The sequence below is a fragment of the Arachis hypogaea genome, chromosome 16 (assembly GCF_003086295.3).
Source record: "Arachis hypogaea cultivar Tifrunner chromosome 16, arahy.Tifrunner.gnm2.J5K5, whole genome shotgun sequence".
Classification (NCBI taxonomy): Eukaryota; Viridiplantae; Streptophyta; class Magnoliopsida; order Fabales; family Fabaceae; genus Arachis; species Arachis hypogaea.
Window position 1 is genome coordinate 140,808,514 of NC_092051.1, and position 27,013 is coordinate 140,835,526.

The following is a 27,013-nucleotide window of genomic DNA, read 5'->3' on the forward strand; positions in this document are numbered from 1 at the left end:
GTTATTTATAAAAATAAATATAATTATATAAAATATTTTATATTATATTAAAATTAAAATTTTAAATATATTAATTATTTTTTAAAAATAAATATTTAGTCTTTAGAACAATTTAATTTGTTAGTGAATTTTTTTAAAAAAATGGTTGTATCAATAAATGGCCCCCGCTTGGTGCTGTTTATTACAAACTAACCTTCTGTTTGTCCATTTGCGGAAATGTCTTTCCCATGACAAAAGGTATAGACTTTGTTTGGACGAAAGGGAAAGAAAAAGGAAGTAGAAACTAGAAAGTAAAGTAAAACAAGGAAAATCAAATTTGTTGAGGATTTTTATTTTAGGCTGTTGGAGAATAAAATAATATTGCTTTCAATAATGTGAAGTTTTATTATAAAAATGAATGAGTTCGACTATATTTTTTATAGTATTTGATTATAAATTTAATTCTAAATTAATTATACTGAACATAAAATTTGAGTATAATTATATAAATATAAAGCTATTTGTATTTTTATATAGATAGTTGATTTTTACATATATTATCTATTTTTTATTATATATAAAATTAAAATTTGATTTACACATTGAATGTTATAGCTTAATTAACATTAGCCTAACATTATTTCCCATTTATTTAGCTTAATTAATTAAGAGTAACTAAATATTGTCACTCCAATTCTAGCAACTATTTATTCTCATATATCCTTTTCGATTTAGACTTGAAATACACGATGATAATGTTGTATTAAATTCAAAAAATTTATGATTATAAAATATTATTTTTAATTTATCATGTTAAATTAAAATATAAATCCATACATTATACGAGTTTAACATATATATATATATATATATATTTTTTTTTTATTCTGTTGTATTGGAAGAAAATTACCATAAACTATTTATGTGTCTCTCTTAAGTATGCCATTATAATCAACAATGGTATAAAAAATTATTAAATTTCTAAATATAATTCAATCAAAATATATACTACACTTTTTCTTTAGTTGCCACAATATCCTCCAATTTAACACGCCAAAGAATAATTGATCGTAGATCTAAACTCCATTACCACTCTATCAATCCAATAAAATCTTCAAGATGGTATAAACCGAACCCACTTTGGGGTTTTTGTGAGTTTGGGTTTTGGAGGAAAATAAAGACGAAAGAAGGTTGAGTTAAATTTTGAATTTTTGTATTACAAACCATTCTTTATCTCCTCTGAAATCCCAACTGGCAAACAATCCCTTAATTATCAATTAGTTTTCCGCTGAGGCAGAATTAAGCATGTAGTAAATTGAATTAGAGAACAACAGTTGAACATTCGAAACATTTTTAATTAAAATTCAGAAAAGGCATAGATCACTTGATTTTATTTGTCTATCATATCCATTTAATTGGCAAATTAACCTTGCCAAAATTACACTTTGGGTCTCATAATAAACAATTAGATAAGGAAATGAATGAGCAGACTAATTAACACAAATCTTAAAATGTTCAATAAACATATTTCTACAAATACATAGTTCTCTCTAAAAAATATTGCTCTCAGCAACAGAAGGAAATTGTCATTGTGTGCAGGACGACTAGTTGCTTCAGAGTAACCAAAGATGTATAAATTACTTCCTATAAGCATCTTATGATAATCATAACATGCACAATGAAGGGGGACACTGCAGAAACTGGATTATAAAAAATACCTGTATGGATTCTAGGTATACTGTACAGAACTTCCCCTTTTGTTAGAAGTAACAGACAGGAAGTGGAGAGAAAGATTACACCAGTACAAGGTCCCCCTCTGCTGCTTCTTGTTCCTGTTGTTCTGATAGTCTTCCTTCCTGGTATGGTAGAAGTATTCGCCGGATTTCTTCTGAAGTCAGTGTCTCGTACTCGAGTAATGCATTTGCCAGCGCATGCAATGCCTTCTCATGCTGAAGAAATAACAGTTATTAGCACCAGCGACCAGCATATACCATATGCTGTATAAGGTTGATCACATATTTTTAATCATCATCATATAGCTATGCTCATACAGCCAGACATTTTATTAGTATATAAACCTAATTCCATTAAGTTCTATTGATCTCTTCCTTTGGCCCTGTGGCATTGTGTTATACACTTTTACTCTTACATTGAAGAGGATTCTTGATCTGCTAAACTTCGTAATTTCTTTCCTTCATCATCTTAACATATAAAAGATACAACAAAATCAACTTGACAAACCTTCCGCAAAAGGGCTTTCACACGATCATATGCTTCTCTAAGAAGTCTTACAACCTGCAGAACAAGTAAATTTAAGCATTGTGGTTTTTTCATTTAAGAAATGAAACAATATTTCAAAGTCAAAATGGTTTAGACGATAGATAGATAGTAGATTCATAACACTTGCCTCTGCATCTATACGCGACTGCATTTCAGAACTTGGCCGCTCTTTTATATGAATTGGTCCAATTGCATCACTCATCCCACAATTTGAAACCTGTTGCAGAGAAGGATGAAAAAATGGATAATAAGAACATTTGATTTGGATCTATTTAAAACAACAAACAGAAGCATCCAATCACTCATTTTAGTGAGAGGAAAGGTCTGTCTTTGTGTTACAAGTAGTTATCCAACTTCCAAAGTAACAATTGACCATCACTGAAAGGAATGTACAAGCAGTTAAAGGACACAACTCTAAAGTGCCTCTGTAACCAATATATACCAGCCTACGAAACAGAGACATATAGCCAGAGACATCACTTGAATAGGAAGCTGAAAATTACCATATACTGGGCAAGTTCAGTAGCTGTGTGAAGATCACTACTTGCTCCAGTTGTGACATAATCATGACCAAATATAAGCTCTTCTGCAACTCTTCCTCCCATACATACATCAAGGCGAGCTAACAACTGTTTCTTGCTAATTGATGTCTCATCACTTGATGGAAGCTGCGTAACCATCCCTAAAGCAGAGCCGCGGGGCATGATTGTTGCCTTGTGGATAGGATGTGCACCATCAGTGTTAAGGGCGACGATTGCATGGCCACTCTCATGATAAGCAGTGAGCTGAAATTCAGGAATAACAGTGGCATACATAAGCAAACAACTATAATATTAATATTTGATTAACTGAATAACTGTAAACTAAAGCTATTATTCTATGAACAATGTTTTTTACATTATTTGAAAATTTTCTATATGAGGTGAAATATTATTATACACAATATTAGACTCTTATGAAAATTGGAAAGCAACGTGACTTGGTACATCAGGTTCATATATCATGGGAGTGTCTAACGAAACGGCTCAAACACATTATTATTGCCTCATAAATAGTCGCATATATTTTCCTGTGAATATCAATGGCATTGTGTGCCGTTTGCAGAGTGCTACTTGTCAAAGCAAGTTTAGACCTGTAGCTATGTTTTTATCTCGAATCATTATGCCCACTACCAATTATAGAAATCTTCAGTCGTGATGATTAGCAGACATTCCAACTACTAGAACTAAAAGCAAGTCCCACCAGATCCACACGTCAAACACAGGATCATAATTTCCACATTTACTTGTAACTTGTAACATATCACATCCAAGTTCCTCCATACTATTCTCCAGTACTTTCTTGAACTGCAACACTATGGAAAGCAAGTTAGGATGGCATGGCTGGTAGTTTGTCTGGTGGTGGTCCAGTAGCTGCTATTCAAATTTCAAAGGGATCGGCATGCATTGTTAGTTTGTTACATGGTGTATCATTACAAGTCTTAGCTCTGTCTACTGTATGTGAGGATGTATTGTGCTTATTTTCTTCACTCCTAATATACTTTCTCTCTATCCCACAAAAAAAAAAAAAAAAAAAAAAAAAAACCACCTACAAGAGGTACAAGAGAAGTGTTTCTTTCACTTGTGAATCTGAATATCATCCAATGGCATAAGTTAGATATGAACTGGAACTGTACATCAATACTTAGGGAGATTGGCTTCAAAAACTGTGGTTCACTACGATCATATAACCACAATACATAATTTGATGTGGTAAATCATATTCCAAGCATATACACATACCTTTTTAGATTCATCTGATATAAACATTGTTTTCCTCTCTGTACCCATGATTATTCTGTCTTTTGCAAATTCCAATTGTCCAGCTGTTAGTTTCTCTGCACCTTCAACCGCAGCTTTAATGGCAGCAATGTTTACCAGGTTTGCAAGATCTAATTTAAAGGAATAAATAAAACAGAGATCATCATTGACAGGATCTTGAAGAGGGATAAGATTCAAGATATTTTGAAATAAATATAATGTCAAACAAAATTCAATAACAGTTCACCTGCCCCATTGAATCCTGGGGTACCACGGGCTATCGCTTTAACATCTACATCATCAGCCAGAGGTTTATCTTGTAGGTAGAGCTCCAATATTTCTTGCCGACCACGTACATCTGGGTTTGGTACAACAATCTGGATTTGGAAATATATGTTAGTCGTCTTACCTTATGTATTCAGTTAAGTAATGTAAACCTCCAGCACACTAATTCGATATAGTTCAACAAGTTCCTATAACATGATCAGGCTTAGATAAAAGGATTGAACAGGTTCACATTGCAGAAGGAAACTTATGTTTAGGATCCATCAAATACACAACAATGATAATTGAGCAACTCTAGCAAGTTCGTAGTGGTATATTGTAAGGTTTCTTTGGAAATTTATTTTTTGAAGTTTTAGTTTGGATAAAGAATACTATTAGAGCAGAGAAATAAAAGTGGCCAAAAGGTATAACAGTACTTACATGGCGATCAAATCTACCGGGTCTTGTTAAAGCTGGATCAAGAATATCAGGCAAGTTTGTTGCTGCCATTAATATTATTCCCTGGAAGATAAAAATTATTAATAAATTTGCCAAAAGCAACGAGGAACATTTACACTTGAAATTGTTCCAGGATACCTCATTCTGCTCAAACCCATCCATTTCAACAAGTAACTGATGCAATGTCTTCTTAGTATGACCCTCCCACTGTTTCCTTGTTGATCCAACAGCATCAATTTCATCAATGAAAATGATACAAGGAGCCTACATAAATATAAGACCAAGTATTCCACATTCAGAACAAAAGGGCCTGCTACAAAGTAAACCAAAACAACATAAAATTCTACGAGAATGTTGATCAAAACAAACCTTTTTCTTAGCTGCTTGAAACAAAGATCTTACACGTCGAGCACCAACTCCAACAAACCTGAGAAAGTGATATCAAAATTATCATGCCTAGCTATCATTTCACAACATGCCTTAATGTGATAACATATGGCTGTAATGTATCTCCAGACGTACTATTACAAATTGCAATTGTCAAAAGGAATAAAGATTACACTTTGTATTGTTATTAAGAGGACACATGAAAAATAGAGGACATTTCTGACATTTAAAATAATTTCATCACAACCAGCAGAAAATCATACATACTAAATGTTTTTCATATAACAATAGATGAATCACCATGCAGTTTTAGCTTTTTACTATTCCTACAGTTACATCTGTCTACTCTCCCAGCCTTTTAATTTATATTTGAATAAAAGCAGAATAGAATTACGACGAAAGAAGAATAATACAAGATGGAGGGCAATAGATCCCCTTGCAAGAGCAAATACCAATCAAAAGTAAAGCTATCTATGTAGCATAGCCTTTCCAATCTCTCAACAGCGATATTGTTTATGCATCATATACTAGACGAATATATAATGTTAGCTCATTATATTCCAGTATCATGTTTCCAATCTCAAGACAATATATAATGTGTTAAATGCTCAAACTTAAGACATAAATATAGAAACAAAAGAAGACCTACATCTCCTCAAATTCAGACCCTGCCCGATAGAAAAACGGCACACCGGCTTCTCCAGCTATAGCCTTCAAGGTCCCAGATAAAGCAAACACTATCAGAAGTAAGAATTATCAAATTGAGATACAAGAACCAATGTCCAGATATATCCTGCCAAGAACTTCCTAAACACATAACAATAACAACATGGCACATCAAGAATTAAAAATAAATACCAGAAGCACATGGATTAAAAGCTATAATAAAATATATCAACAGAAAGTAAATAACCTTGGCAAGAAGAGTTTTTCCGGTTCCTGGTGCCCCTGTCAAGAGAATACCCTGAAAAAAAAGGAAAGCTGAGGCTCTGGCACTTGATAAACTAGAGATATGCAAATAACAAATAATGAACTCTAGAAAACATGATTTTACCATCAGACAAGCATATTACTCGGCATAAGATGACATGAAAACAAATAAGAAGAATTCAATAATATTATGATGACCAAACAAATATATGCATGTTATTGTGTGAAAACAAATTGTATAAAAAGAGGGATTAAATACCCTGTTAACCAAAAAGCATGGGTGGAACTGAAAACATAGTTCTGCTGATTAAGAAACAAGAATCATGTGAATTTAAACTACAAGATGAAATACGAAAAAAACGGCATCAGCTAGAAACCAACATAAAGACACAAAATAATAGAAAGAAATTCTTCAGACCAAGGAAGCTTTCCTCCAAGGCATCTGAGGAACAGAACAATTTACATAGGGTCCTATCAACTAGAAAACAAGGGTGGATACTTAGGTGTGCTGACTAAGAAACAACAATCAAATAAGTTTGAACTAGAAACTGAATTGTAATCAAAAGCTATCACGTGAAAAGATTAAAAAGAATCCTCAGACCTTAGGCAGCTTTCCTCCAAGGCGTGTAAACTTGGTGGGATTTTTTAAGTACTCCACAACCTCCTCAAGTTCTTGCTTTGCATCATCACAACCTTTCACATCCTTGAATGTCTTGACATTCTGGAAGATTAATTTTAGGGGAGGGATTAAACCAAAAGATCATGAGTACCACCAAATTTCTGATTTAGTGATATTTTCAGCATGCAATACACATTACCTATGCAACAAATAAGGAAATTCAAAATGAATCATTTGTTAGTATTAAAAAACTACAACAGTAGACCTCCCTCCTCATTACCAGTGCAAAACACATCATCCTACTTATATATATATTGCATTTACAATGGTCTCATCCAAAATACTCAATAACAGCACAATTGTTTAGCTGATCCTGATCTCCCAAAGTTATTCAATCATCTAAATTTCCTAAAATATAGTGTTATGTACCCACCTTGTTAGAAATTAGGGACCTAACTGTAATTGAGTGAATTATAGGCTAGGGTGGGTTTTGTAACTAACTTGCCTAGCTGCAAAGTGAGTGAGAGAGAGTGAGCATTCTGTTATGAGAGAGAGGTAGGAACTATAAAGGGTTGTGGGAAGTAGTGAGAGGGCATGGAAAAAGAAAGGAATAGATCAGGCTAGGCTTAGGAGAGAGGCTGGCTGTCCAACTCTCAGCCAATCTATCTTACTGTTCTTGTATTTCTGCACTTTTTCTCATTCAATAATACTACTTCAGGGGTGCAATCACCTGGATTGACCCACTGTTTGCTTCAATTCTGTTGTGTGTGTGAATTTGTTCTATCTCAGATGCCAGGCCCTTATATATAGAATTAAGCAAATTAGCTATTTTAAAAAATTCAATAGAAATCTATTTTAGTTAGACAAGATTAACAAGTTAACCTTTTCAGGCGTAACTTCTTTGTTTAGCTCCTTTGGGGCATAGGAAGAACTTGACCCAACACCTGATGTTCCAATGCCACCCAAGCTTCCTATGTATTTTTGAAGTGCAGCAGCACCCATAAACCTGAAGAGAAATAAAGCCGTAATATAAGTAATCTACACATGAGAGTTTATGCTATATGCTACACACGGACATAGATGGAGAGAAAGAAAGTAAAGGCTCATACCAGACCAATCCCACTGCAACAGTAAACAAAATAGTCGAAATGAGCTCTTGAGCAAAACGTGATTTGTTTGAAGTTTTTGGATCAACCTAAAAAAAAAATAAAACAACTATGAGAGATTCCAAGAATGAACAAAGAATCAAAGTCAGTAAGGAGAGTGATTAACTATGGGTGAATAATGCATTTTCTAAAGATTTTTCCTCAAGAAGATAGATTAGGAACATAATATACTAAAATCAGTTTTTGACTATTTTATAGAATCTGAAATTATGACTTATTAGAAAAACAGAATAAGGCAGCCTTGTGCCCAAGCATCAGTGGCTGATTCCACGACATGAAACCGTGACTTTGAAGTAATACAGAGACAACTCAACCGTTGTTCTAAGGCTAAAATAGAATAATACTAAGAAAATTAAATTTATTAAGATGTAAAACAAAAGCACACCTATTTCAATAATACTAAGACGTTAATCACTAAATGTGCAAAGCATACAATAACATATTTTGCAATAAACTTTACCATTATCACATGTAATGGCTGCTTCTCAGATATTCCAGGGCTAAGAAAAGTCTCATCTACATTGCCTGATGCACGCTGCTTTAACTCTTGCAACTGAAAAGAAAAATGTTGACCATTTAGTGGCCCACACTATAATACAAGTAAACTATGAGGCTGTTATTATAATCACCTTAAAGTTCATCTTGGCACGGCGAAATTTCCAAAATTCAAAATATTATTTTCAAATAACAAGAGCGTCAGGAGCACAAGGGTCACATTAAATAAGAAGCGATTAAAAAGAATAGCACTGTAAGAATTATCATTTAGGATCCATTATAAAACCCATCATGAATTTAATGAGAAAAAGGAAAAGGACATATTTCAGACCAGAAAAGGCTTGGTAGATATTCTGGAGTTTTTTAACAATTCCTTTCAATTAGTGAGTTCATTTGAGGTAGGATTACTATTTTGGCATTCGTTTGGCGCTTAACACATGGTATGTATCACAGAATTTCTCTCTCTTATATTCAAAGGGACTGGCATGCTTTTGTTACATAGGTTATCCCTTTATGGAATTATGGGTTAGCTATGTTTTTTGCATATGTGAGGATGCCTCATCCTCTTCTGTATATTATCTTCTTTTCCAATAAAATTTTTTTGTCCTATCATAAATAAGAAATAAAAAAAATAAAGAAATAAATACAACTTGAAGATTTCATTTTAGACATTGACAAGACGACCCTGTTCTACTACTTGGTTCCATGGATCAAATGACATGACGATTTCCTAAGGTAAAGCCATTGTAGTTTTTCTTAGCCTCCCTCTACTTGTAGCTGTTGGAACATCCTCTAGTTGAACTACTCTCATTAAGAGTGTTTTAATATGCCTTCTACCACATGATCAAACGATCTAAGGCAAGTTTTGGACATCGCTTTTCCACAATAATTTCTATCTCAACTTTCTCCTTGCTGCATTTATTCCTTATTCTATCTTGTCCAGCACATAATTTCATCACTAAGTAATCCAAATTTTCATGTCCATAATGAAAATAATCTCCAATACTAATAACTGGGTTGGGGGGAAAAATTGTTCACAATACTTTTACCCAATTATGTTCACTAACATTAAGGGCTAACTTCTCTAATACCAATTAAAGGTGTTAAGACAAACTTTTATCATAGTTACTTTTGTTCAGTTATACCCCTTTTACTAACATTGAGTCATTGAGAGGTATATACGTGATAAAACAATTAACTCTAAATAAAATAATTAGTATTGTTCTTTAAAAATATGAATTAATAGGCACTTTCACTAGTAATAATAATAGGAGTATCCAAATTTACATAATCAGTAATGTCATCAAGTACATCATATAAGAATAGGATCATACAAAGTAACAAATCAGAAAAATACCAGATTGGTTAATAAAAAAATCAATTTGAACCATATGAATCAATGCAAAAGACAAAAACAAGATAAAAGCAGTCCTTCATGAAACTTGCAACTTAATAAGAAAGAAATTTCCTTTTGATAATGCAGTTTGCCAGCACCATGAAACAAACGTCATTTGAGCATTATGATCAAAATAGTCGCAGATGAAATTTGAATGACGCGACACAATCTCAATATGTTAAATGATAATTGCAAGCAAGAAAAGAGAACAATTCCTCTAGACAGACTAATATTAACCCTAAACTAGATGCCATGCACTCTTCCAAACCCACTAACAAAAATTGAGGCATCATGAATTAAACACAGACAGAAAAAGAGAAAGAACAATAATATAAATTACATGAAAGCAATTACCAGAGTAGGAAGACTAGAAGGCTTTCCAATTTCCTCATCTGGAAGATATTCGGTGATAGCATTAGTCATTACAAGAGCTCGAAGATACTCTGCGACTCCTCTACTGTCTACAGCACAATCCCTTTGTTCGAATCGCTTGATGACAGACTCAGGACTAGGAAAAAAAACAAAAAACAAAAAGAGATGAAAATCTTATAAATATCTGCATTTGAACTAACAAAAAAAAGGAAATAAAGAAACCATATATGAATTTAAACACAAAACTTCCAAGTCAAAGAACTAAACTTCCCCAAATACATATATATATTCTTTTCTTTTCTTTATCACTTTTTTCCAAAATTATCTGTAGAATTATGATATACATCATCATCAATTGAACAAGCAAGTAAATAAAAGATAAACACCAAGATCCCAGGAATGTCAAAACTAAACAAGCTTGGCTCAAGAAAGTTCATTAATTCAGCATGCAAACCCCATGCATTCATTCTTTCATTCATTATTCATTAATCAGTAAACAATTCTTTTTTTCTTTTTTGGTTCCAACACTTCACTGCCACACACCTGTGCTTGTTGAGCTCAACAAACAGAGCACTCTGCTTCTCGGCATCCTGCGGGTTTGCCTCGGCCTCGGCGATCAACTTCGCCAGCCGCTTCTCCTGACGCCAAAACGGCCACCAATCAAAAAATTCCGAAAATGCCCTTCTCACCGCTTCTCTCACTTTCACCCAAATTCCAAGAAGAAACACCAAAAATGGCAACCTGGAACCAACACCACCACCCTCCTCATCTTTCTTCTTCTTCAGATTCGCACTCTTCCCCTCACTGTCGCTGCCAGACACTACACTCTCGGAACTAAGTTCCAAACTTGACTCATTCCAATCCGAAACTGCAATCTTTTCCTCCGTTGAATTTGAATTTGGAACCTCGCCGGTGTCAACGGCATCAGGTTCGGCGGAATCTGGTTCGGAGTTAGTTAATTGGGATTGAGGTTGGGGTTTGGGTTGGGGTTCGGAAGAGGAGGTAATGCTGTTGTCGGGGCGGAATGTGCAGGGGACACGGGAGCGGAGGCGCGAGAGGTGGGGATGGGATGAGGTGAGGGAGTGGAAAGAGAGAATTGTGTTGCGGCGAAGTGAAGGGTATGAAGATGAGAATGGGAATGGGAGGGAAGGTTTAGAGAGAAGAGAAGCTTGAAGCGTGGCCATTTGGGACCGTGTTAGGGTTTGTGAATTATCAGTGAATGTGTCTCTTCCCCTCTCTTATTATCCGTGCGCGTTGTGAGAGAAAGAGAAAGAAGATTGGAGGAAGAAGAAGACGGAAGCAACCTTATCCAGCCATTTCCAGGGAGTGAACTTGGCGCCGGCTTCGGATTTTTAGTGTATGTGTCTCTCGATAGATTTTTTATTTGGCAGCGAAAATGCATTGTTGCTCATAAAAATATTTTTAAATTATTTAAATATGCAATAACAATATACATCTAAATAATTATATTGCAAAAAGTGAAAAGTGAAACTCTAGTAAATGAGTAATAGCTCAAATAGCATAATCTCTGTATATTCAATTAAGAGATTGCGAATTCGAATATCTATCTTTGATAAAAAAAAAAAAATGAAACTCTAATATTTGTAAGTGAATTATATTATGTTTTTTTTGGTGTACTCTCACCATAAAATTATTTTACACGTCATTAAATTATGTAATATTATATCAATAAAAGTATTTTTTTTATTAATTACATAAATAATTGTTAAAAAACAAATTACACTATCAAAATATTAAAATTAAACTCTTTGAAAAGTATAGTGCGATATTTTGTGTTTTCATTCATGTCTCGCTAATAAAAATTAGACAGTTATTAAAAAATATAAAATTCCTAAGTTAGTAATAATAAAAATTTAAATAAAAAATATCTAATTGCTATGGACGAGAGAGCAGATAGGTAGTCTCCTTCTCATAGAATTGTCTCTGGGCCTGTGGGCCTCTTTCTACCCCAACAAGAAAGCCTTGACCCAAACAAGTTTGCCTTGGATGGGGCCCACAGTGTTTCAACTTCCAACGGTGTAAGAAATTGACTTGTAATGTTTCTTGGAATGTTCCTGCCCACCGTTTGGCACCATTAACAGCGCCCCAGTTTTCATTTTTTGCCATAAGGGGTGTTCAAACCGCCAAATTAAATCGCCAATCCAATACGGACCAAAAATCGATTAAAATCACACTAATTCAAATTTGATTGGCTTTTATTTTTTACAAAGATCAGATTTTGGATCTACTTTTCATAAGCGATTCAATCCAATCTAAATTGCACAATGTGCTATAATATTATTATTTTATTATTATATTTATAATTATATTTATAACATATTTAATTTGTTATATATTTTTCTATTATTCATGTATTATTATTATTTAATAAATATTTTATATTTAAAATATTATTTATTTATTATTTTAACTAACCTATAATTTTATTTCTATTGTTATGTTATCATTAACTTTTTAAGATATGTTAAGACTTGTTATATCATTGTTGATTATTTAAAATTTGATGTTAAAACTTGTTATATATATTTAATTTTTTTATTTAAAGAACCGCAAATCCAAACCGCTTATAATCAGATCGGATCAGATTGAATTTTTAAAAAATATTCCTCCAATCTAAACCACACCACACATAAACTAGACATTCGAATCGAATGATTTTTTTCCTTAAAACCGAACCAAACCGCACTCCCAACTCCCTACTTGCCATCACATTCGCACGTCACAACTAACACCTCCGTTTTGTTACCTCTTCGACTCTTCGTCATAATAAATACACACACAACACAAACACAGAGACTAGTAGTAAAGCAAAAACAAGCTTTGAATTTGGTATCTTAGGGTTCTTACTTTCAACGGATCGATTGCCATTCTTTCTATTGGACCAACGCACATTGTAACAGGTGGAAATTGTTTCTGATTTCCACCAGAAACCCCGCGATTCTCTCACTGGTTGTTTTTCTGGGTGCATTGAGGTCGAGGTCGAGGGGGGTGATGGTGAAGAAGGAAATTGAGAAGAAGAAGAAGAAGGATAGCGGTTTGCGATGGGTTTGTGTGGCGGTTGCTCTTGTCGGCGTCTTTGTTGCCGTGACCATGTCTTCCAAAACTTCTTCAAGAATTCCTCTCTTCAGTGCATGTCCCTGTTCCCCGGTAATTTCACTTTTCTAAACCCACATTTGAAGTTTCTTTCGAAATTCTTGTTTTGACTTTCTGCTGTGTGACTTGATAACTTTCTTATAGTTGATTTTGTTTCAGTAGTGTCATTGGTTAATTTTTGTTTTTTCTTGATCGCAGGGTGAACCAAAGTATAGTGGCATGGTGGAGGATTGTTGTTGTGACTATGAAACTGTGAATCGTCTTAATGAGGGAGTGTTACACCCATCCCTTCAAGAGCTTGTGAAAACTCCATTTTTTCGATATTTTAAGGTTTGCTTCTTGTTACTTCTTGTATACATTTTTCTTGAATTTCCTATTGACTAAGATCCGAATCCTCGATGTGTTGATTCTCTTGGTTACATTAAAATATGATAAAATCCAAAACCTTTAGGTTGGAAGAGGAACTTCTAGTCTTATTATGTATTTTTTGTGTGCAAATTCTTGTAGAAATTAGAGAGAACCACATCTATAAAAACTGCTGTAATTTTATCATGGTCGAAATACTGTATCCAGGACCGTAAGATTAGTGTGATGCAAACAAAACAAATATTAAAAAAAAAAAAAAGGAACTGAGCTAAGGTTTTAAACTTGCAAGGCACACCCAACACTCACCAAAGATGAGAAACATGGAATTCCATCAGAAAGCACCCATAGGACAATGCATAAACATTTGTCTAATTGATTTTCAATTTGTCCCACACATAACAAATACATCAAGGGCAATAACCTTACTTGGCCTTTGAACCTGCAAGAAGTCATTGGTATTAATTCTATTGATCTAAGTTTTCCAAATTAATGATTTGACTTTATAGAGTGCTTTAGGCTTACATGTAGGTTTTTCAAGTGGAAAGGTTGTGTTGAGGTATGAGCTAGGAATTAAAAATAAGATATACAGCTGAACAGAGCTGAAGAAACCAGATGACTCAAGAAATGGCATAAAACTCTTGTTAGGTAGACATGAAAGTTCTGATTCATATGTGGAGCACATGCAAATCCTTCTACATTATTGTTGGCCTTCAGTTGAAACTATGCTACCTGCATAATGGATTTTAAAACATTGAATTTGCTATCCTCAAGTTTGAAAATAATATTCATGTTATTGGGTGATGTTGGTTTGGGAAGATTATTATTGAGAACAAGGAGGCACTCATGATATTATGCAACTATTGTACTCAAATAGTTAAAAGATACCTCTAATGATGCACATAGTGTGGGCATGCTATTGATGCTAACCACTTCGTTGCATGTTATATTGTGTTATCAACCTTTATGTTTTTCCTGTGCTAAAGGCTGTTTGATGGTATTTGTTGCAGGTCAAGTTATGGTGTGACTGTCCATTTTGGCCCGATGATGGCATGTGTAGGTTGCGAGATTGTAGTGTTTGTGAATGTCCGGAAAATGAGTTCCCCGAGTCATTCAAGAAGCCTGGTCGCCTTTCACTAAATGACCTTGTTTGTCAAGAAGGAAAACCTGAGGCAGCTGTTGACCGTACATTAGATAGTAAAGCTTTCAGAGGATGGACAGAAATAGACAATCCCTGGACAAATGATGATGAGACCGACAATGGTGAGCCACTGTAGATATTAATTTATATATAAATTCTTTTCAGACATAGTTTTAGGTGCTCCTATGAAATCAGATATCAATACTGAAACATTGGAGTAGTATTGATAAACAAATTGGGTGAGATCCAATTTGCTGATAGTTTCTGTTTGACCTACCTCATGGCCCAAAATATTTAGAGTGCGTTTGGTTTGCATTTTTATTTTCTGTTTTCATTTCAATGTTTTCTGTTTTCACTTTTCACTTCATAAAATCCAGAAAACAGAAAACACTGAAAATGAAAACAGAAAATGAAAACGCAAATCAAACGCACTCTTAATGTTTAATTTTCAATTTAATGATTGATCCGAAAGCAAGGTGCCACGTCATTGTAGTAATAATTATTCACTTCAAATTAAGTCTTTTAACATTGTATGATATGTGGCAACATAGAATTCCTGCATACTGCATAGTACTTTCTATGTTGTCAGCATATCAGAGTTCAATAATTTTATTCTGAACTTCTTTCTGGAAAACAAGCATCTCATTGAAATATGTTTTATTTGTAGATGAGATGACATATGTGAATCTCCAATTGAATCCCGAAAGGTACACTGGTTACACTGGTCCATCTGCAAGAAGGATATGGGATGCTGTCTACTCTGAAAACTGCCCCAAATGTAAGTTATCTTCCAAAAGCTTATGCAGTTAAACTCTAGTTTTCTTTTCATCTTTTGTTTTCAAATCCTTGAAATTTGTACTGTGAAATTGATAGGAACCCACAGATATTATAAACCAGGAAAAATATGAAAGTGCATATAACAGAAACAGAGAGATACAAGTTCTGAGCACTGTAGCAACTCAGTGTCTCCCAATATTAATATTTTCCTCACTAACTTCACTTCTGTTTCCCATTTTATACCCCACTCCTCTCACACTGATTCTGTTAAGATGAAGCACACAACACATATATACCTCACCACGCCTGCACACTTCCCTTATTCATATTTGCTTTTACCATTTGAGCCCAGAATGCTTGTCCCAATCCCTTCAGCAGTGAATTGTGGTAGTTGTGTTACTGTAGCTCTTACTTTAATGAGGCATAAATTCTCAGAACCAGCGAACTTCTATAATGTAGGGTTAAACCTGTCTAGTAATATAAGAATCCTTTAAGGTTTAGTTAGTTTGATAATACCTTTTCTTCCTCTTATCGAGTAATGTATCAACAGACTAATGACCGTAAAAATTACCATTGTATTTTTTTAATCTCTACTTCTTCTTATGTTGCTTACTTTTTATTTTTTATTTTTTTTCCAGCAATCATCTATCTTGTTTGTAACTTTAAGAGTGGATAATGGATATTAGACTATCATTAGTCATGCTATATCTTCCATTTCTTTTCACAAAAAGATATCTTTAATCTGATAATGAAAATTGTTGACATCTTTTCTCTACAACCTATGGCACATTGAAATTGATCTGTTTATATGGAGCTGCTCAGACTTGGCTATCTTAATTTGCATCCCTTGTTATTGAGAAAATTTTCTTCTGCAGATCCATCTGAAGAATTATGCCAGGAGGAAAAGATTTTGTATAAATTGATATCAGGCCTTCACTCCTCCATTTCAGTACACATAGCTGCTGATTATCTACTTGATGAAGCTATGAATTTGGTAAATCTCAGGCTCCTCTTCTCAGCAGTAGCTTAATTTCTGTTGGAATTAAACATTTATAGTTTTGAGGATTTATCATTTATGCACTTCATTGCCTATTTAATATTTTAAATAGGCTGCTATTTGGTTTATGTTATGCTGCTGTGAAGTTTCATTAATTTTCTTTCGATAAAATGGACCTTGTGGCTTGCACACTGAAGTTAGTGATCTTTTAATGCACTAAACTTCGTCTATGTTAAATACAGTACTCTGTAATCTAAATATTACTCGATAAGAGTGTCTAACTTACTTCTCTCTCTTTAATTATTTAGTGGGGCCAAAATCTTAGCTTGTTGTATGACCGAGTCCATAAATACCCTGATCGGGTCAGAAATCTGTACTTCACATTTCTCTTTGTCCTTCGAGCAGTAACAAAAGTGAGTGAAAATTCTCCAGCTTCAAAATTATAGTAATTCACTTGATCAATCATAATATTTCATCATTTAGAAATACTGGATTTAACTTTCAACTGAATACCACTTCAGGCTGCAGATTATCTGGAACAGGCCGAGTATGATACTGGTAACCCTATTGAGGATCTTAAGACACAATCCTTGATAAAACAGCTACTTTACAACCCTGAACTTCAAGCTGCATGTCCAGTTCCTTTTGATGAAGCTAAGCTGTGGAAAGGCCAACGTGGACCTGAGTTAAAACAGAAAATTCAACATCAATTCAGAAACATCAGGTACTGTGTATAGCAACTGCTGGACATATTGCTGGCCTTACCATTATCCACTGATAACTTAGTGCTTTGGTGTGATTTACTCCATTCTGAACAGCTTTATGTAGCCGAATTATTTTGAATGATTGGTTAGCAATTTTAGAATTTGCTCTATTTTCAAATATTTTATATTAGGTTTGCAAAAGTTTCTGGGGAAAGGATATATAGTTGTATTTTACTCAAATTTACCCCATCTCTGTTTTAAGCCAGTAATATGTTTCTACCTTTCGACATATTTTGTGTTTTGGAATCTTGATTTCTCTTTCTGAAGCATCGTTTTCCAAATTTCCACCTCCTGATGGATGGGAGGGGGTTTGGCTGGACTTCTCAAGTGCTGAATTTAACTTTTCAGGGTCCGAAAGCAGTCAGACTCTTCTTACATTCCTTTTATTATGATTTTACTTGTTTAATTTTATTTACTCTTTGCTTCCGTCCATATATCTTGCCATCAATTTAATAATCAATTTGTGGAATGCAGTGCACTGATGGATTGTGTAGGATGCGAGAAGTGTCGATTATGGGGAAAGCTTCAGGTTCTCGGTCTTGGGACTGCATTAAAGATTCTCTTCTCGGACGATGGTCAAGAAAACCTAGGTCGAACAGTAAGTACATTTGCTGGACCTTTTGAGTTCTTGTTCTTGCCCTTTTTGCACGTAGCCTGAAATCAATGCTTCTATGTTGACCTTGTTATAATTCTCATAAGCGCATCATTTGATAGTTGAGGAGCATTCATGGTGTTAACAACACTCAGTATCACTTGCATATTTTTCATTTAAAGAAATCCAGCATAATATGATTGAGTGACCAATACAATTTAATTTGATGTTCTTCAGCTACAGTTGCAAAGGAATGAAGTGATTGCATTGATGAATCTTCTTAACCGACTTTCAGAATCTGTGAAAATTGCCAATGAAATGGGACCTGCAGCTGAAAGAATCGTGGAAGGATCTCCAACATTGATTAGCTCATTGAAAAAAGTTTGGTCCCAACTGCTTAAATCATAGGTAACATTCTCTCTTTTGAATATATTTTGCCTGAGGTTTTTGCATTCTCTTTTTCTGGTGTTGTTCTAAGCTAACACAGAAAGCATTGCTTGTGGTATATGCAGGATGTAATTGGTGACAGTTCTGTTGTTAACTTTTCACATGACCAGGCTTAGTAGTAAGGAAACCATAGTCATGGTTTCAAAATTTTGCGAGGATGTGAAAGCTATGTGAAATATCTCAAACATTGACAATAAATATTTGAATATAGAAAGAATGAAAAAAAAAATAGAAATTAATAGAAGATATTATACTTGGGACGTGAGCCCATCTTTCATTTTCATTTTTAGTATTAAAAGACATCTTTTACATTTTCTCCCACCTTTATTTTTAAAATGGGAATGTCTCAAAAGAAAGAAGGTAGAATTGAATCACAAGATCCAATCTGTTGCATGGATTATATAGCAGTCTAGATTGGATTTAGCTTATATGGTGCGAATCGTTTGCAGATTAAATTTTTTTACCTGTGCATAGCATTTTCGAGAATACTATTTTATTTTTCGACTAGAACTGACGTATTCAAGAAACTCGAGTTCATGGATTGTCTCAAGATTTAGAACATGCATGAAAACATAGTCTTCCCTATTATAGTCTACTCTATTATAGCTTGTATGATTTTGTAGTTGTCTTCAAATCCTTCCCCACTTTCCCTATTATAGTCTAAACGGCAAGTGTTCGAACTCAATAAAATGATAAATAGCTCGATAATTGACGTTTATGTTTGTGTTTGGGAATAGGTTGAAAACATATCTTGCATAGTGACTTTTATCAATGACATATATTGTTTAGAATTGTATGAACTTGCCAAATATTTTTCCAGGATCCTCTTCAAAACATGAACATCTATACTTTTGACAAAATGTGCGTTTAAATTTCTCAATGATATTGTAAAAGGAACAACGAAAATACTTGAATTTTCATATACAAATCTCAAACTTTCAAGTGTTTGTGATATAATCTGAGAATTATGGTATACTCTCAACACTACCCCTCATGTCTTTGCTCTCACTTAAATTAATTATTAATTTAAAAACATCTATTTTTCAGACAATGCCTTAACCTTTTTTTTTTGCTCTAATATTATTGCAAATCACCTATATAGTGCCCATTCTTAGGCATTTCATGCTAAACACCGGTTATATCCAAATTTGTTTAGCCTATATATTCCTCGTTTCAAATTTATGAAACTTTATACAAATTGTTTATGGTCAATTAAACTTTTAAATCATTGTTAGATTTAAAAAAAAAAAAAAGAAGAAAAGAAATTCCAAAACACATAAGAGAGGATCTCCACCCAAAATATAAAAACAAGTATAATATAATCCTTTTTATTTAGAAAATTAATACAAGAAAAGAGTTAGTGCCCTACAATATTTTTATTTTCGTCTATCTTGAACTTTTGTTTTTCCATTCCTTTTTTCTCTTTCTTTTGTATAGTGTCTATATTAAAAATGGGTTCATATAACATTTTCCTTACCACTTATTAACTTTAAAGCATTTCGTTAAAATTTTCATATATATTTATTTATGATAACACACCCACACTATCCTCTATTCCTCTTTACACACACATGGGTTCTGTTTTTATTTACTAGCTAATGTGTGAACCAAACCCGGTATAATTCTCTTCGGATAAGACTCATGTGGCATCAAACCAAGCCTCCAAAATGTTACAAATCAAAGTCAATAATGTAGTAAAAGACAAAAAAAAGTGCAACAAAAATTAGAACTATGTATAATAAAATTTATGTGATGATGAATACACTCGCTAGCACAACACTAGCTTTGATGATTACACGGGTAACTTAGTTGTCTAAAGAAACAAGAAAATTAACATGAACATAATAATAGTAGTAATAAACCCCGAATCTTAAAATAACTTGATTGTTGAGAACCTTCAAACGTTCAACCTATGGTGTTGTTAACAAAATCATCATAGCTAATTGTCTCATGGATCATGAAGAATTGCAGTTGCTATGGTTTGTCACATTATTATTATTTTCCAAATTTCCCTTTCCTACTAAATCCCCATTATAATTATTTGCAAGAGTACCCTTTTCTAAGTCCAACTTTTCTATTGTGTCCCCTTTTTGCTGTTCCACATTGTCTTTCCTTTTCCAGTATCTGCAGTGGAGAACAAGTTGGAGAATGCCTAAGGGTGTTCCAACCACACTTGGTCCCTGTCATCACAAACATAACAAGTGTCGTATCAAGTATTCTAAGAATATTAGTAATTACTAAAACCACTGGAATATTAGCATTTTTGAAATACTTCAAAGTGTTTTGTAATTTTTAAAACATATATTAGAGGAATTTAGAAACTATTTTGTAGAAAAATTATTTTTCTGAAAATTTTATTTTAGTAGAATTTATTATTTTTTGAAAAAATGATGAATATTATATATGATTATTAATGAATACATTACCGCAACGAATATATCCCGAATGAGGATTCCATATGTTAGCCACAGTGAACTCGCCAAGAATGAGCACAAAGATAAAGGTAGTGGCATGAATTCCACGCTCTTTGTTTGTATCACTTTCTTCTGAAAAATCAAAATCAAAATTATAATATGTTTAATTTAATTTGGTCACATCAAAACAAAACTCTAAGTAGTGGACAAAACATATCAAGAGCACTTTCAAAACTAGTTAATAAATTAAAGTGGATTTTTGCTATTTTGTGTATTATTTGAACCTACTCTCTAGTCTTTTCTTGCTTTGCTCTGTTTCCATTTAAGTTATTTTTATTATTATTGTTTAGTGGGAATTGAAGCAATTAACTTACCATTACGACCAAAGGAGATCCATACATTGCTACAGAAACTCCGAGGCCTACGCTGCCAACAAGTAGCTTCCGGTGACCATGGTCACCGGGGAAGGCGAAAGCCGATGCCATTGCGATGGCGCAGAACACTATAAGAACTGGTATTGTTGTCATGGCTACCTTCACCTGAAAAGAGTTTTAGAAAACGTGTTCTAATTTTTGTCCATGCTTGCATGCATGCAGGTAAAGAGAGGAAAATTTTGTTATTTTTTTGGGGTAAAATTTTAGGTGTGTATTGATAATATGAGTTACCTTTCCTTTTGGGGAAGCAAAGAAGAAATAAATGAGAACATAGGAGAGCTCAAAAGCAATCCCAACTCCATTAACAGTGACGAGAGGAAAGTTTTCCCATTTGTAACTCACCACTGGCAATCCATACCATGTGAATAACAAACAATTCAGCAGTGCCACTATGTACGGTATGCATGAAAACTCCTCTGTGCTTTTCTTCCTTATCACTCTCTTAAATGTCACCCTATTCATCCATCAACAACAACACACATCATTACTTAACATCATTTCTTTTTTTCAGGTGGAGAAAAAATAGAAATTTATGTGCAATTAAATTCATGTGAAGTTAATAAATAAGAATTATTAAATAATTTGACAGATGGACTAAATTGTCATCTAAAAACTTTCAACTATTAACTTCACATGAAATTAACTGCACATAAATAAAAGTAGTAAAATTATAGCGGTGAAATGAAATGATATACGTTGGTGCAGCATAAAGGGCCACTGAAGCAACATTCCCTGCAAGAACAAAAATACCAAGATATAGTTCATTTTTTTTGGTTTGTTGATGGACATAATAATAAAAATAATTAAAATATATACGAACTTAATTTTGTGTACATTAAGTTTTGAATGAATCGATTTTTAAGAAGGGACTATTTACGTGCAATTATTTTTATACGAAGATAATATTTAAAATTTTTTAAATAATTCGATATGTTTGATTAAACTGTCGTTTAATAAATAATTGGCGAGAATGAATAATGCTAATGATGCAAAGAAATTAAATAGTACCAATAACAGCAACGGCCATACGAAAGCTCTCTGCCATGTTTGGTTCTTTAATTTAATTTCCTCTTCTCTCTCTCTTTCTCTCTATAAAGTTAGATTGAATGAAGATACTTGATTTTGCACTTAGAAGACCCTTGATGATGCTCTATTTATAACTTGTTGAAAATACTACTGTAGAAGAAGAAAAAAATAAAAAAGTTAAAGAAGAAAAATAAATTGTGGACACAAAATATTCTGTTCAAATTAAGAAGCTTTTGGCTCAACTTGCTAAATACTAGAGGCTAATATGCAAAAATTCTACTATAATATATGCTGGTTCTGGACACTAATAGTAATAGTTATAGTTATAGCTAGTAGCTTAGAGAAAAGATATTTTTCTATTGAATCTTATGTTAGTGCTAGATGGCACTAGATTTGGACCATCCGTTTTTGACAATTTCCAACGTGTCACATTAACATTTTTTTTTATGTCATCTTTAGAATATATTGTTTATACTAATATTTGAGTAAGTGAATAAAAATACACTTAGTACTAGTTTTTTTAAAGAGTGAAATTAGTTTAATTGGCCAAATCTTACACTCAAAACTTAGTGATACGAAGTTCAACTCTTATTTTGTCTGTGATTTCTCTTTTTAATTCAAATATAACATCTTGGAATGGAATTTGACAAAAAAATTTTCCCCCAAAAAAATTTATTTCAAGGCTCTGCCACTGCAAAATGTCATGTGGTTCGTGTATTTTTATTTATCAAAAATAATTTTTAAGATATATTTTGATATTTATAAATTTTGATCTGTATTTTTTTTATTTTAAATTCTTTCACATGTATTTTTGTTTATTTACTCTTAATATTTAATCAGTTTAGTGATAATAAGTAAATTTATTTGTCATGTACCGTTAATATAAAAGAGTATATATATATATATATATATATATATATATATATATATATATATATATATAATCGTGTACTATCATATTAATATATAAAAGTAATTAATTTTTAAGTTTATTATTTAAAAAGTCATTTAAATGTATGAATTTAATTTAATAATGGTATAAAATTCTTTATATTAATAGTGCAAAATTTTTTTTAGTGATTTCAATTTTTTTAAAAACTAAAAGTAAAACTTACATATAGAAAAACAGTTACAAATTTTCGTACTAATATAAATTCTAAATTCTTATATTCAATATAAATAACTGTAAAGTAAAAAAAAAAGAAAATAAAAAGAAAAAATAGGTTTGACATATGTATGTTGTTTGATACTTTGATTTTAATTTTAAGGGTGTAGAATGCAAATTGGGAAGTGACTTGTGCATTTGGAGTTTTGTAAAAAGCAAATTAGAGAGCAATAATAATGAGTTAAAAAAACATGGAAAAGTCTAGGGACCAGCAATTTTTATATTTTTTGGTCAGCACTTAACTATCAAAACAAAAGTGAGTGATTTTCTATGTAATCTCACACCATTAAAAATATTATTGATGGCTAATTAATAGTTATAAAACACTAAAATTGCTGGCCCTAGTATTCCTCAGAAAACATTACTAAATGGAGTGCATGCTCTGCTATTGATGATGTGGCTCCCATTCAGATTTTGGGAATATATTTGGGAAGCCAGAGAGCAAGTTCATTGTTATTGACTAGTGTTTCTTGCACTTCCATCTTTAGAATGTTTCACATTTTTTTAACTACTTTAATTTCTTCTAAAGCACCTTGGCAGCTATATAAAATAAAATATAATTCTAATTCTTAGATCATAGCATGGCATTTCTTGCATTATGGAGTTGTGTGACATCCCATTATTATTATTCTTATAGTTTAATTGATGGTAACATTTACGAAAATATTTGGCAAATCCATAGATATGGTAGTGAGTAGATATTAACTATTTATCTTATATATGAAGTTTTTTAATTCAAATTTTAATACAAATTAAATGGTTAGAATTTGATGTCTATACTATTGAAACCATATGCTTATGTAACGTTGTTATAATAAGATTCATAATAGAAGTAAACATAGACCCGAAAATAAGAAAAAATTAAATTCTATTTATAAACCTGTTTTTTGAGGGGAGATTGAGGCCGAAATAAGAGATAGAGATCGAACAATAGAGATAGAAAAACTGAGACTAAATTAAGTTTTTGTATTACGTTTTAATATCTTATTTAATTTAAGATAAATATAAAGATGAAATAAAATATTTATTAAACAGTCTAGTTACATATCCAAGTGTTTTTGGCAACTAAATCTAACAAAATTAGCTCAAACTTAACAAAAATCACTTTTATCACACCAGAGTGTATCACACGTACGTGCATTTCAATAACGCAATTTTTTCGTCTTCGTCTTCTTCTTCTATTTCTCCATTTCCTTCTCCTCCTCATTCTTCTTCTTCTTTTAAATTCGCGTACGTAGGTTTTTCTTCTTTCCTTTTCTTTCGTTATCGTAATCACTAACATCATCAATATTTTGCTAACAAAATCCAACATTTTGAATTGAATTTGAATTTATATAATGGACAATGTTCTGTTTATTTAGTATTATACAATGGTTTTGCTTTGATAATATTTTCGGTTCATTCTAGACGCAGATGTTTTTGAATTTGAATTTATATAATGGACAAATGTTCGATTCATTTGGTATTATACAATGGTTTCACTTTGATAATATTTTTGGTTCATTCTAGACGCAAGTATTTCTGAATTCGAATTTATATAATGGACAAATGTTCGGTTCATTTGGTATTATACAATGGTTTTGCTTTAATAATATTTTCGATTCATTTGTAGTCTAGGTGTGTTGTCGATGAATAATTTATGCCAATGGTTGAAATAACTTTTAAGACAAATTGAATGGAATGAAAAGAAATCTAATCCAAATGTTTGTTGTGTGTAATAATGAGATTTAAGTTATATGTTAGCCAAAAGTATAATTTAAACATAATGATATAACTAATTAATCTAAAATCATAGTAAATGAATTGTCACTTTAATATTAAAGCAAATTAGATATGTCAATAATTTTTTTAAAGTCAACCATAAATATATACGCAAATCTTAAAATAATATATACTAATAAATTATTAAATAATAACTATTTGATAATAGGTAAATAGTCTAAAATAAATAAATAAAAGAATCATTAATTAATTTTTAATTTAATGATATAATAAATATTAAAATAAAATTAAAATTCCATTAATAAATATTAAATAATAATATTTTAAAATTACAATTAAATAAAAAATAAGTTTCTTATTTTATTGCTTTTTATTTAATGTAAATTTTACATTTATAAATAATGATAATAATTAAAAACATAATATAATATTGTAGAATTTAAATTTGATATTTTATACAGAGGCACAGTAAATACTGTATCTATTAATTACATGCATTAAAAACATAACAAATCTTACACTATCCGACAGGTTTTATCTTATCTACCCTTATCCTATCATCATATCATGCATACTAAATTTGTTTACTAGCTAATTAAATCAATTGCCAAATTAAATGGAATTGAAAAGATCCAATAATCCAATTAAAAGAAACTACATGACATCAATTACACTTAAGGAGTAACAGGACAAAGTCATCCAGAATATAGAATTTTATTATACATTATATTCTAATTCACGAATCATCGAGAATTCTTTTTGAAATCCTCAAAAAAGAACGAACAATTTCAATTTCGTGAATCATATTGCATGTATGTGGATTAAAATTCATCTAAACGAAAGGGTTAAATTAAAACTGGTGCATGCAAGCAAGCAACAAATTAAAAATAACATACATTAGCCGAATACAATTCCAATTATATGCCTTAAGAATAACAAAGTAAAAAAATACCCACCACAAATTAATTAAACAGGTGGAACTTTGTCCTTTCGATTCAAAGTAAGAAAAAAAAAATACTAAAATGGTCCATTCTTTTAGATTTGACATCGAGTGTGTCAAATTTATCTTTTAAAATAAATATTAAATATTTAAAAATAATTTATTTTTATATTTTTGAAATTAAATAATAATTTTTAATAAATTAGACACTAATTTTAAATACTATAGTATTAACTAGGGTTGGAAGTGAGTCGAAGTGAGTTGAGCTAGACCAAGTTCAAGTTCGACTCACGAAAATTGAGCTTGGCTCACGACTCAACTCATTAACAATCGAATATATTTCTTAAGCTCAAACTTGACTCACCGAAAGCTCATGAGCCAACTCGAGTTCACGAGTTGACTTAAATAACAGAAACGTAATCTATAATTCTATATCAATAAATTATAACATATATATATATATATAATCGAGTTAGCTCACAAGCTAATGAGTTGAGCTTATCCAAGCTCAAACTTGACTCATTTAATTTATGAGTTCAATTCCAGACTCAAACTCAGCTCATTAGCTCAAAAGCTTATCGAGCGATTAACAAATTGAATTCGAGCTAGTTCATCAACTGGCAAATCACGGCCATATATATATATATATATATTTTATTTTTGTGAGATTGTGACGTTAATAATCCGTATTTTATGGGTATTGTCAATATGCTGTCTTGAGAGGAATTTTTTGTAAACGCCTCAAAACGTAACAGACTGGAAATTATTCAATGTTAGAAACCCAGAACCCAGCAATGGGTTTCTGATGCTGTTTTCTTATAATGTTTGATTCAAGTAGGCACAAAGAATATTATTATTATTGCATCAATAATAAAGAACGGTGATTTCATAGCCGCTGTTGCTGTTCATACAAAATTTTCTTCATCACTTTTTTTAATCTAACTCTCAAACTATTCATTTAACAGTTATAG

At 32.1% G+C, this 27,013-nt stretch overlaps 3 protein-coding genes across 3 annotated transcripts; 1 reads left to right on the top strand and 2 right to left on the bottom strand.

Moving 5' to 3' along the window:
- Positions 1–1,329: 1,329 nt before the first annotated feature.
- On the bottom strand, positions 1,330–11,585 carry LOC112755364 (ATP-dependent zinc metalloprotease FTSH 11, chloroplastic/mitochondrial). The gene is made up of 17 exons (XM_025803408.3): positions 10,690–11,585; positions 10,129–10,282; positions 8,344–8,436; positions 7,827–7,912; positions 7,600–7,723; positions 6,700–6,819; positions 6,082–6,132; positions 5,818–5,879; positions 5,151–5,208; positions 4,920–5,045; positions 4,764–4,844; positions 4,306–4,435; positions 4,041–4,189; positions 2,763–3,044; positions 2,387–2,476; positions 2,221–2,274; positions 1,330–1,928 (listed from the first exon to the last, which is right to left on the bottom strand). Exons 1-17 carry the CDS (start codon positions 11,328–11,330, stop codon positions 1,773–1,775), a joined length of 2,457 nt encoding a protein of 818 aa, XP_025659193.1. The 5' UTR covers positions 11,331–11,585; the 3' UTR covers positions 1,330–1,772.
- Positions 11,586–12,853: 1,268 nt separating this feature from the next.
- Positions 12,854–18,624, top strand: LOC112755365 (endoplasmic reticulum oxidoreductin-2). Its single transcript, XM_025803409.3, has 10 exons — positions 12,854–13,314; positions 13,459–13,590; positions 14,634–14,886; positions 15,432–15,542; positions 16,417–16,535; positions 16,847–16,951; positions 17,060–17,262; positions 17,777–17,900; positions 18,132–18,302; positions 18,407–18,624. Exons 1-9 carry the CDS (start codon positions 13,159–13,161, stop codon positions 18,300–18,302), a joined length of 1,374 nt encoding a protein of 457 aa, XP_025659194.1. The 5' UTR covers positions 12,854–13,158; the 3' UTR covers positions 18,407–18,624.
- A 1,429-nt stretch (positions 18,625–20,053) lies between these two features.
- Positions 20,054–22,434, bottom strand: LOC112755367 (bidirectional sugar transporter SWEET3). Its single transcript, XM_025803410.3, has 6 exons — positions 22,198–22,434; positions 21,885–21,921; positions 21,421–21,643; positions 21,130–21,294; positions 20,768–20,887; positions 20,054–20,521 (listed from the first exon to the last, which is right to left on the bottom strand). Exons 1-6 carry the CDS (start codon positions 22,232–22,234, stop codon positions 20,297–20,299), a joined length of 807 nt encoding a protein of 268 aa, XP_025659195.1. The 5' UTR covers positions 22,235–22,434; the 3' UTR covers positions 20,054–20,296.
- Positions 22,435–27,013: the final 4,579 nt, after the last annotated feature.

Bases quoted from the DNA above. Each gene is read 5' to 3' on its own strand.
- LOC112755364 (XM_025803408.3), bottom strand. From the start codon at position 11,330: ATGGCCACGCTTCAAGCTTCTCTTCTCTCTAAACCTTCCCTCCCATTC. The intron at 10,283-10,689 runs GTGTGTGGCAGT...TTTTTTTCCTAG, and splicing joins GTTGAGCTCAACAAGCACAG to TCCTGAGTCTGTCATCAAGC. The intron at 3,045-4,040 runs GTATGTGTATAT...CCTGAATTTCAG, and splicing joins TATCAGATGAATCTAAAAAG to CTCACTGCTTATCATGAGAG.
- LOC112755365 (XM_025803409.3), top strand. From the start codon at position 13,159: ATGGTGAAGAAGGAAATTGAGAAGAAGAAGAAGAAGGATAGCGGTTTG. The intron at 16,536-16,846 runs GTAAATCTCAGG...TTAATTATTTAG, and splicing joins TTGATGAAGCTATGAATTTG to TGGGGCCAAAATCTTAGCTT. The intron at 17,901-18,131 runs GTAAGTACATTT...GATGTTCTTCAG, and splicing joins AAGAAAACCTAGGTCGAACA to CTACAGTTGCAAAGGAATGA.
- LOC112755367 (XM_025803410.3), bottom strand. From the start codon at position 22,234: ATGGCAGAGAGCTTTCGTATGGCCGTTGCTGTTATTG. The intron at 20,888-21,129 runs GTAAGTTAATTG...TTGATTTTTCAG, and splicing joins GATCTCCTTTGGTCGTAATG to AAGAAAGTGATACAAACAAA. The intron at 20,522-20,767 runs GTAATGTATTCA...TTGTGATGACAG, and splicing joins TTCGGGATATATTCGTTGCG to GGACCAAGTGTGGTTGGAAC.